The following is a 12,500-nucleotide window of genomic DNA, read 5'->3' as shown; positions in this document are numbered from 1 at the left end:
CTATAAAAACTCAAATTTCTTCACAAAATAACTGGAAACAAGTAATATGTGCTGTAGTATTTTTTTTTTTATAGGCATCAGCAGTAATGAGTTGATATCAATCAATTCTCTAAAAATGAGCTGATACTGCCAATACTGATACTGATGCATTGGTACATCCCTGAAACAGGCAACTGCAAATTACCTTCTTCAACAGGTACCAGACTCCCAAGACTGCACACACAGACAGGCAGACAAGGTCATATGAGGTGAAAGAGTAGTTGATGAGGTATTCTTTCTTCTCCTTGTCTCCTTTCACTAATTGTAGCTGGAAGGACTCCAAGGGGATAGAGGCAGGAACCAAGCCAGAGATCACTGGGCTGAAATAAAGAAATATACAAATATACATTCTGAAGATTACTACTGACACTCTGAGCTTTAATGCTTTTTTTAAGGACTCAGTCATCCCAGGAAAACAACTCTTTCAAGAAACCCTTTCCTCATCCAATTTCTAACATTAGGAAAAAAAAGGACTCATTCAAACATGCATTTCATGTAATTCTTTTACTTTACAACTATTTGCAAGAATGGGTTGGGGTAGTATTTATATTTGTTAGGGTTTGCTTTGCTTTGTACATACAGTGGGCAAGCAAGAGCAGAAATGAGACAGGAGAGGGCAAGAGAGAAGGCAAGGAGAGGGAAGGAGAGAGAGATAGACAGAGTGAGTGAGTGAGAGAGAGAGAGAGAGAGAGGGAGAGGGAGGGAGGGAGAGGGAGGAGAGGGAGGAGAGGGAGGAGAGGGAGGGAGATAGAGGGAGAGGGAGGGAGGGAGAGGGAGAGGGAGAGGGAGAGGGAGAGGGAGAGGGAGAGCAAGAGAGAGAGAGTGAGAATGTAAAATGAGTAAAATGTTATACTTATCATATAACTGTATCATTCTCATCAGGAAACTGTCTTTTCTCTTTAGAAAGAGACCTACTTATGCAGAAAATGGCAAACAATAAGAAGTTATCACACCTGCTCCTAACATATCACAATTCCTAACCCTCAAGATATCCAATCCTGTTACCATTCTGTAATGTTAGGTGACTTTTCTTAGCTCAAAACACAGTAACAATAATTTTTCATTTGTCAAACATATTTTCTCCATTCCTAAATTTTCCTATAAGACTTGTCTTTGTGTTCCATATATTCCATACAAGGATGAAAAAAAGTTAAATAGTTGCTGGTAAGGTCAAATTACACATTTCTTAGTAATTAGTATCATCAACAATGAATGATGGTAGTATCCTTAACCTGTTGCAGGCATGGCCTATGAAATTGGCATGGACATGCAAGATGGGAGGGCTGGTGCAATGGGGAGACGTGTTTTGTTTTGCAACCATTCTGCTGCCTAAGTCCTGCTCCTTTATACATAAGCGTATTGAAAATTTTCTCTACTCTTTTGCGTTTCATCATGCTGTGAAACTTATAGCAAGTACTGGTATAATAAGGCAATGTTTTTAGGTAGTTTTTACCTCTAGTTAATCTCCATACATGAGGAATATACATAATAAACTCAGTGGAACATCATTATCATTTCATTGAAGAAATAGTTCAACAAAACATTTTCTTTATCATAAAACACACACACTCTCCTCCTCCTCTCTCCTGTTATCACTCAGCAAAACTGCCAAACTGGCAGTGGTACACATATTCAGTTGAGAGTACCCATACCAATAATAAATATCGTAATGCAATATTTACAAGTCTTCTTCATCCTTAACCCATTCGCGCCGGTTGACGTGCTGACACGTGGTCGAAAAAAGCCCCGGACCCGGGTGACGTCCTGGCACGTGCTACATTTTCGGCCCGCGCGCCGGGAGGCCAGTAGCGACGTGCTGAAACGTCCGCATTAGAATGATAGATTATTCTTAGTACAATTCGATTTTCATACTTGATTTGTCTTAGCTACTTTAGTTTATCCTTCTAAATAGTAGAAAATGGGATATAACGTAATATGAATGACGTCTCAGGTACATACGTAATCTTGATTACGGCATGGTGATTTCTGTTTCTGATTTGTTGAATATGATGATCTGAGTCGAAAGACTATCGTAAAATCAATTGTAATTGGCCGAGGAATAAAAAAAAAAAAAAAAAAAAAAATTATATAACATCTTTTTGTTGCCCCACTAAAAGAAAATGACACTTGAAAAAACATTGCTGTTACTTGCATTCACTTGTATGCACATGTATGGTTGTTCATATTCTCTTTCTTTTCGTTTAGGAAGAAAAAAAAAATTGAAAAAAAAAACTATGTTTGTTACCTCACTAGAAGAATGCTTCCTCTTCCCATTGGTATTACAACATAGGAGTAAAGAATATGGAAAAAGTTCAATAGAATAACACAAAAAAAACAGTGCTATAACATCTTTTTCGACTGATATACATCCTCTGAACATAGCACTACTTTCTACACATGATTACACTTTAGACGCAATCACGCAAACCATAAGGATAGGGTGGGTGAAAAACGCTCTGCGAGCGTCAGAGCGACCGCGCGCAGCGGGAAAACACCCCGGCACGAACGGTTGCGCGCTTGAAATCTTCCCGGCGTTATCGGGAGTAGGCGAAATTCCGCCCCGGCGTGAATGGGTTAAATATACATTACAGGGAGAATTCCTTTTCCAGAACTGAGCACACTGACTCCACTACCATGTTGCTTATTCTTAAAACCAAACTCATGCAGGACACTGCTATTTACATGCACACTCTGGATACAGTGTTAGGATAGTCTGGATTATTCATAAAATAATGACAAAAATTTTATTCCAGAAGGTATGATGCAGTGCAGCGAGGAAGATTAAGCAGTCTCCATCTACACTCTGAGTCGAGTCAAGTCATTAACTCCCATCTCAAGTCTTTTAGACTAATTACCAGTCACAATAACTGATCTATGTGAAGGGAAGAGAAAGAGAGAACTGTGGTCATTATGTGGTCATAAAGATCACAAATTCAGATTAATATATAAGCTGACTTTCTTTAACCTATTCACACCAGGGCTTATAGTTATGTAATGCTGCTCCCACCAGCTATGCCTCTATGAGCGCTTTTCACCCGCCCACTTCAGCAGAAAGATAATAGGAGGTTGTACTATTTATTTACATTATTTTCACAAGTGAATAATGTGTCTATATAAATGGAACTCCTATGATTATTATGTACATGTGTAATGATAAAAAATGTACATTTTGAGGGAGAAATCATGTGATAGGATATCATCCAGCAGGAGCAGAATATTTACATGACGTGATATCATGTCACCCAGCGCCAATGGGTTAAAATGGAGAATAACTATCATAAAAATTCAATGTCTACATCTATATAAAATCTTTATGAATATCATTAATAGCTAGTGTCTTCTATATTAGCAGGCAATTCTCTTGAAAAAATGGGTCCAGCTCTATTTATGATTCAACTTGATTCTACTCAACACACCATGAACTGAACTGACAACTCTCCTGCTGTGTATGGTTCCTGAAAAAATGCATTTATATTCATATGAACTACAGCGATGATTCAAGGTGAGTTATGTATCTTCTCAACTTGAAGTAACTTGTTTGGTATAAATATAGGTGGTCATCTATTGCTGGGTGGCAACTACATCTCATGTTTGAGTTCTTCAACTATTGTAATATAAGAGACTCTTATGTCTGAAAATACTGTAGAATTTATACACTGGTTTCTATGATGCCATGAGGAAATACTTTTTATATAGTGAACATATCAACATAAATTTTATTACAGCTAGTCACTGGAGGGATGTCAAATCAAATGTCAAACAGTATCAACAAAATGATACTCTAAAACAGTGGTTCTCAAACTGGGTGCCGCGGCACCCTGGGGTGCCACGGACAGCGCCTAGGGGTGCCACAAGATTGCCATGAATTTTGTCTTGGCTAGATCGTTTCAAGGTACATTTGTAAAACAGTTTGTAGCAGTCTGCCTATAATTAAATGTCGGTGTAGGAAGTTACTTGCTCTAATATTTTACTAAAATATAGGTAGATTTTCCTTTTGCACACTACTACTACTACTACTACTACTACTACTACTGATAACATAACTCTTAAGTTAATCTAATATTCTGAATCTAATTCCACTGACGAGTTCTATGTTTGGGCATGTACTACAGTACATCATATGTTAATTTGGGTTTGAGTACGGATAATAATTTTAAATCATTAATTAAAGTAATTCAAACAGGTACAATTTTATATCAGAAGTTAATTCATGTGAGGAGGGGTGATGGTGAAAAAGGGGTGCCACAGAAAGGATTATATAAATTCAGGGTGCCATCACTGAAAAAAGATTGAGAACCACTGCTCTAAAATGAGCTGGAATCCATGCAAAGCATGTAATAAACCCTGCTCTTTTGGCATCCTGTATGTTGTGTGTTAACTTTACTATTCTGGCATGATCAGGTTTAGGAATTACGGTACCTGACTCAAGGTCTGCAGAGCAGGTTGCAAGTCACAAGAGCACATCACCACCTCCACATTTCATAATATCTGTAGCAAGAAAGACAGAATGCACTTCTGCAATAGTTGAATTACTGTAAGATCTCTACCTTATATGTGGAATGCAAAATAAATATACTTATCTAAATCATAAATAAAATAATCTAAAATACAAAAATCTTCAAGCTAATCTTGAGGCTCTCTCCTACTGTTGCAGTTAACAGAGCCATGATCACTCAGAAAAGAGTGAAGTCTGTTTATATTCTAAGGTCTTCAAATTACAGGCATTTACACATATAACTTGGAAGGAGATTCAAGTAATTCTTTGCACTGGGGTTTAAATTAGCCTAATGCTGCTCTTGCCAGCAGCCTCCAAGTGCAAGATCTCTCACATTGTGCCTCACAGAGCGCTTTTCATCTGCCTGATTCAACAGGGTGATAAGAGGAGGTTTTTGTATTTGTTTACATTATTTTCACAAATGAAGGAAAATGTGTCTATACAAATGGAATTCAAATGAGTATATACATGCATAACAATGTAAAACAGGAGAGACCATGAATGGGTTAACCCGTTAACGACGGATGACAAGATAACACGTCTAGTGGTTTTTGGGCTACACGACGGGGACGCGTTACTTTGTCCAGCCCGGGGCGCGGGAGGAGCCAGCGCACAGCGCTGGCTCGCGGCCAGTGCGGCCGAGAATCCTGACGCGTTAGGCTTATGCGTTCAAGAGTCCCGGAATTTTGGTCTATTTAAGCCGGATTGGCCCCGTCGGGAACGGGTTAAGGGACCTAGCAGGGATTTTGAGTGCCAAATCATGAAAAAATCAGTTTTGAAATTCTCTCAGCCTCTGAACTAGCACTGATATAGCTAGAATTTCCTTGTGTTGTGCAAATATAGGTATGCTAAGGCACTGAAATGGTTTTAAATTACTGTGCCCCCTACATGATTGGCTTGTTTACTTCTTCCCACTCAAATGATAGCCTAATTTTTTGTCATAGTCTCAGTAATTTGTTTTCTATATTTTTTTCCACTATAGCAGGCTGTCACTACATGGGTTAACTTGGCAGTGGAATTAGTTAAAATTCAATTCTGGATTTAGGTATAGTGATGCAAACATTAGATAATGAAATCCTTGGTAAAACATGTGCTGTGTTTTCAACCTAAAGAACAATGTTAAAAATTAAGAAAATTATGAGTGATGAGTATGAAAAGTGAAAAATACACCCTCCTGTGACATTAATTACGAGGGGACTGGAGGCTGCAGAAGCTTTCATTTGTTTGTAAAGATTTCTGCAACATAATATGCAGTGTATATGCTTTGTTGGAGATGTTACTCATCCAGCACTGAAGGAAAGAATTACAGTATTTTTGGAGATAAGGAGATTATCAAGTTGGAATGTATAAATCATATGGATAAAAAGACTAGGAACAGGACATCAAAATTTATGTAAATGACAATGAAAAGGACTATTTTAGTGAGAGGGAAATAAACTTACCTTGAGAGTAATTAAAAGATACAGTAATACTTTGAGGTATCAATAAAAATGAAAAGTAAATTGAAAAAGTGAAGGATGATGTGATGCCCTCATTTTATGAGGGCATGACAGTAATCTTAACCCCTTGAACACGAGGACGTGTAGACTGCATCCTCGCAATGCTTGTGACATATCCGAGGACACACATAATGTCATGGCCGAGTTCTGTTTGTATTAAGTTTTCTTTCTTCCGGATACTGTACGAGATCTTTCAAAATAGAGGTCATATCATACAATGGCTTACATGACTTTTATTATTATTACATAGGAGTGGGATTTGCTTAAACCAGGGGAGGTACCGATGCACCCTGCTAGCAATAATTTTATTATTTCTTTATGGAATATCATGTAAAACTATAAAATCTATTATGATTAGTTTACCATACTACTTCAACCATTTTCTTTCGTTATCTGAGTGAGGCCTCCCACCAAGGTCACTCTTTCCACTCTCCTCCCAACCCATGTAAATAACTTGTCACATGTACATGGGGGAAGATGTTAACTATGCTTATTTTGATATATAGTACATAATGATTATGTTGAGGTTTTGGCTTAAAACATGGTTATATTCAATAGCGACGTTTAAAATTTGATGCACGGATTCGGCATGGGGGGGGGGGGCGTTTTATACTGCCCCGAGTGAAGAAGTTTAGCAATCAAGTGTTTATTGGTGCTCCTACCAAAGAACAATTGCCAAAGGAGAAAACCCTCCAAGTCACAAGTTGATGGATGTGCATTTTGCATTGCTGAACACACTCTCAATAACTTGTCACATGCACTCTCAATATTGTGAATGGAGTTTATGAAAAACAACCAATGAAATGATGAAAAGATGTTTGTGCAGCCTTACACAAAATCCTTATGAATCATTTTAAAATCGTATTTGGAGATACTGACCCAAACATACTAATAGCAGAAAGAAAAGACTGGACTTTGCAAACCACCCAAGGGACAAATGATTATAATGTTAAAATATGGAACTGGCAATCTTCATGAACTGTTAAAGTTTAATTGTTGAAATATATTAGGAAAAAGACTGATAACAGTGAACAGGAATGTGAAAAATAAGCAATAGCAGAAGTTGTAGCATTGCGCAAGCAGACAATGGTAAGAGTTCTACAATTTATTGTGGTAAGCTGACTTGTACAGGTGAGGAGGGGACAGCAGCTGCACAGAAAAAAGGGGATCTTATATGATGATCTTACATGAGAACACAGGATTAGGGATGTCCTTGTGCCCTCAGAGTTGGTGCTTGAGTCTCTTGGTTAGAAGCAAGGGCAAACTGACCGAGCTGTTAAGTTCATGGAATATTGCCTGCTTAGCTACTTTACCATTTTTTCTTATGTATAAGTAAGATGTGCAAAGGTAACCTTGTGTGACCTAAGGTACACAATACATGTGGATAGCAATATGAAGAGGCTGCACTGCATGTAATATACAGCAACAGAAGGATCATAATATAGTATATAATAAGTGATTGTTTGCTAGCAATACTGGAATTAACAAAGAAAAGTTCCTTTCCACTCCACACTGAATCCCAAAATGTAAAATGCATAATACAGTAACAAGATATTGTATGACATATTAATGTGGTACACCATTATTGTATCAATATTTCAATTTGCAGTTAAAGAAATATCACCAATACAAAGAATGGGTGCAATTCTTAAATCATAAGAAAAACAATAGCTTTACTTCTTTATCTGTAAAGGCGCTGCTCTTTAACCAGTTCCTTGCAAAATATAATTCCAGCAAATAAAGAAACAAGTGAGTTATAATTTTTTTCTCTCCACAGCATAATTAGAAACATGAATCCCTTAGTCCATCCAGTTCCAGAAATACTATTTTACTAACTTTGTTTTATTCACAAGAAAAAACAAAAACAAAAAAAGAGAACAGTCTGAATGCCTAAAAGCCTCCAAAGGGCATGGAGATATGGGGCTGATATGGTGGGTGTGGCAGGAGGAAATTTACCAAACAGCTCTAGAAATATAAGTTGACACTAATGTCCCATTCACAATGTAAAAAATGCAGGAAAAAATCCTGCCAGTTTTTGACAGGCATTCCACAATTATGGTAAATAGAAGTGACATACCTGGATAGGCTCAGCCAGATTCATGGCAGTTAGGACTTAGGGGGATAAAATCACGGCACATGTTAACCCTTTGCCAACGGGGTAGGCGCTACACGAAAACCCCTACGCCGGGCCATTGTAATATTGCATTGGAAACGTCACACTGGCATGACGCCCCGGCATCAGGAATTTAGCTGTGTCACACGTGTGTGACGCACTGTTGTCATAGGGTTAAGAGATCACAGCATTCAAAATTTGTCATATAAACATCAGATATCAGAGTGATCAAGGTATAATTACAGAGTAATTAATCCATATCAAACTATAAAAAGTTAATGCTGATGTTACAATATCCAAGAGAATAATAATATCATTTGTAGAATGATATTAGTATTCTAAACATATTATACATTGCCAATACCTACCAAAAATCATTGTCCAACTCTCGTAACAAGTAAAAGCTGGAAGTTGAGCACCATTCATTTGTGTTGCAATGATACAATTTCAATGTAGTAACTATGTAGTAAGAATGTGCACAATCATATCAGTAGTGCCTTTCTTTATTGCAAGAACATTCATTATCAGTTACAATAAAAAGTAAATTCCCACTTTTCAACATTTAGTTTATGTCCCCAAATTGATATATGTGACCTATGGTGATGGAGAAATTCTTGATTGCTTAAAAACCTCTGGTAATGTAAAAAATTTGAATGTGAATTTTATTAGAAATTCTTGTTAGATCTTGATAAGCATTATCCGTACATCAGTAACAGATCTACTATGAAACTTGTGAACCTTATCCCATTCACACCAGGGCAATTCTAGCTTTGAATGGTCACAATGCTGGGGTTTTCGAACACATAGGCCTAATGCTTCAGGATTCTCGGGCGCACTAATCACGAGCCTGGGCTGTCCGCTCGCTCACCCCGAGTGCCGGCCTTTGCCAAATATCTCATCACCGGCATCTGACCCAAAAACTATGAAACGTGTCAGTACGTCATCCGGTGCGAATGGGTTAACCAATTGCATACAGGTGTCATGACATACATGACACAGGAGCTTTGGTGTAACAACAGACGTCATGATGTACATGACATTTAAGGATTTTAGATCACTGTGTTATTTTATTGTGCGATGAGTAATGAGTGACTAATGATGACAATTGCAGTCATAATTACTATAACTGCAGTGATATTAGGCAAAATTGGTTTCACCTAACATCCAAAATGATGGATGGGAAGACTTTTATCTGGCACCAGCAGGAGAGAGAGCCTTGAATGGTACCCATCCACGGTTTATAGCAGGTACTATCTTTATAAAGTGATGGTACATTGCAAATTGCCGATGTCTTGTTCGAAAGTATCACAGATGAAGGATGTGCAGGCAGAATGAGATGAGGAAGGTGACTCAAACCATGCACAATGTCTACAATGTGCCCCTGTGCCAGTAGAGATGCCTTTTACTGTGGCATTCATAGTCATAAGCACAAGTTTCCTTCCAATTCCATAACTCTTCATATTATCTTCATTGTGGATGGTTATATGTTTTGTATTTGTTCATGACAGTACATGTGAAAAAATAAAGTTACTTTTTGTCCTCCCATAAAACAGCAATACTTCTATCACACTCAATATAAAGAAAAGAATGAGCTGATATGACAGTTATAAGTCTCTAAATACAGTAAAACACAAAAATTAAAATACAAAAATGGCTCTAGCTTTACAATGAGTGACTAAAAGAGTGGAAAAAGTCAAGGTATGTTGCGTGAAGCTACCTTGCTCTGAAATAAAACCTATGCTGGAGACTAGACAAACGAATCTATTCCCCGTCTACAATGGTAAGCTTCTTGGCTCCTAATCCCGGAGGGACCCTTGAAGGCATGTATATTTGCATAATGCCACTCACACCTATCACCACTATTAGTATCATTGTAACCATAATTACAACTAACAGCATTCAATTCATCTAAATCATCACTCACTTAATAACGTATCTTACCTGAACACATGAGAGAGAGCTAAGACTCCGAGGAAGAAGAAATACGATGAAAGCAGCAGATTGATGTATTCCTTGGAGAAGACCTTAAAAAATACAAAAAGTGCATCTTAATGTGGGTCACTGTTATTTTGTTCTTTTTAAAGATGGGATTAGCTATCCGACCATTAACAAACAAGAAAAGCTTTATAGGGACGGGACAATTCTGTCCAAAGGAAACACTATAAAGTTACTTTTACTTAAAGAAAAGGATTTAAAAAACACTATTGCATCCTTACCGTAAAGACAATGTAAAGACCAAAAAGTGCACAGGAAGCAATTATGGGGAACATGGCAGCATCCTTTGAGGTCATTGTATCCACCTTCTCCCCAGCAGCCTGAAAAGTAAATAGAAAGAAGTTATTACTAACATGCTTTTATAGATGCACATAAAAACACCTTGAAAGACACTCTTCTTGGTTGGTAAAGCCAGGCAATCCTCTCTCTCTCATATAATTGATTACACCATCCATCCTTTCATTTTTCTTTCCTAGAATGTAATTACATCAATTTCTCTCAAGTATATGTGGATTTAGTTTTCCCTACCATTTTTTGTATGTTTTTTTCAGTTATGTTACAATGACCTCTTTTGAATTCCAAGTCTATAACTCTGTTATTTCCCTCCTATTTTGCATCTTCTTCCTTCTTTTCTCTGTCTTTAACCCTCTCTGGACGGGTGGTACACTACTGTACCGCTCATTCAAAAGCCTGGTGGCCGGGCGGCACAATATAGTGCCAGCCATTTAATTGATTTAGGCCTAAGCGTTCAAAAGCCCCGGCATTGTGACATGCAAGGCTGGAATGCCCCCGTCGTGAGTGGGTTAAGTCTCCATTCCTCAGTACAACCTGGTCTCCTCTTTCACTGCTGTTGATAACATATTCAAACGTACTTGTTATTTTGTATATAATATATCTTCAGTTATCAGTAAATTTTTAGCACATGACAGCCATGTCTTTCACAGATCAGATCCATGATGCCTTGTGCATTATGAAGTGTTTAAAATTAATCTGATGTGCTCTTCTGCAGCAAAATATTAGTTTCTCTGCCCCTTCCTCTATCCAACAAACTTGAACTACTAATGGGAAAGGATGGTAATACTTACTCATCCGCATGGCAGTAGCCTCCACAAATAGCTAATACATGCACTCTGCCAGAACTGTTCATGGACTATATGATACCTGCATTGCATTGGCAATACAGGTATAGTTTCATATAATAAAAAAAAATGATAACTCTGGGATGTTTATGAATGTAAAGTCACACACAAAGCATTTGGTGTGAATTTCTGAGGATCAATGAGTGAAATTGGTGAAGTAAATGACTAGTTGGTTGATCTATGACTAATTTTCATTAGTTATTTCCATATTGATAAATTGGACATCACTGCATTGCTCTTTTTATAAATTTTACAGAAGATCAACACAAGAGGCTGTATTTGTAAATATCGTATTTCCATAATATCTTCAAGTGAATGATGGAAACCCAATTGTTGAAAAAACATCTTTGAATTAATCAATCTATTGATTCCATGTACTGTTTACTCTTTACTGCCAAAAAAAGAAAGAAAGAAAGAACTTCTCAATGTAATATTTCTACTTCCACTCTTCTTGAAAGTTACCTCTACAGAAAGGCATAGGGATGCCGTTTATGGCTGGCATCTCCTATACATAAATACATAAAAAATTATAAAAATGTATGTGACCTACCCCCACATACATCTACATGAAAGAGAGGAAAACAAAAAACATGGCTAGGATACCTATGTAAGTGAAATAAGGAGAAAGTATGTATTTACAGTTTTTACCTCCTGTGAGAAAAAAATCTTGCAATCTAAATTTCTCTGCAATTCTTTCTGATGTATTACGTGAATCTGCTATCACTTTCCACCACAAATTACTTTCTGGAATTGTTACTTGTGTACTATTTCCTTGTATCTTATAGCTGCCCAAAACTTAACATATACCTAATAACCTATGGGTAGATCTTATTTTTGCTTCTATAATTCTTATAATTTAAACATCTTGATAAAGCTTACTAATCCACCTGCTGTAGCTTTCAAAATTATACTTTTATGAAGCAATTATACTGGCAGATGTTTACACCCTCTAGAATGCTGCTGTCTATGTATTATACTTCAACTCTATTCCCACTGATGTCAGGAGCATAGTGTGTCCACTGTGATTTTTAATTACTACCAACTTTCAATTCTTGAAAATTATTTCTGAAGGAATAAATGTAACTGACCAATCTATCAATACCATGAATGTTAACTTGTATATGACACAAATTGTAATCAAGTGTTATAATTAACCTATTCACCAGATTATACTATATTGCATATATCAATCTGAAGTATATTTGAGAGAGAGAAATGAA

The 12,500-nt window shown here is 37.1% G+C and overlaps 1 protein-coding gene across 1 annotated transcript in view; it reads right to left on the bottom strand.

Moving 5' to 3' along the window:
- The window catches only part of LOC122249440 (signal peptide peptidase), a 15,753-nt gene that overhangs the window by 2,649 nt on the left and 604 nt on the right, over positions 1–12,500 (bottom strand). Inside the window, exons 2-4 of the mRNA XM_043010293.2 lie at positions 10,363–10,461; positions 10,088–10,170; positions 185–359 (exon numbers count right to left, since the gene is read on the bottom strand). Of these exons, the coding sequence (XP_042866227.1) occupies positions 185–359; positions 10,088–10,170; positions 10,363–10,461 (357 nt within the window). The remainder of the gene's footprint in view (positions 1–184; positions 360–10,087; positions 10,171–10,362; positions 10,462–12,500) is intronic.

The sequence above is a fragment of the Penaeus japonicus genome, unplaced genomic scaffold (genome assembly GCF_977035675.1).
Source record: "Penaeus japonicus unplaced genomic scaffold, GWHDUDI00000001_assembly GWHDUDI00000016, whole genome shotgun sequence".
NCBI classification, from domain to species: domain Eukaryota; kingdom Metazoa; phylum Arthropoda; class Malacostraca; order Decapoda; family Penaeidae; genus Penaeus; species Penaeus japonicus.
The sequence above is the reverse complement of the archived record's forward strand: the minus strand, read 5'-3'. Positions and strand labels throughout refer to the sequence as shown.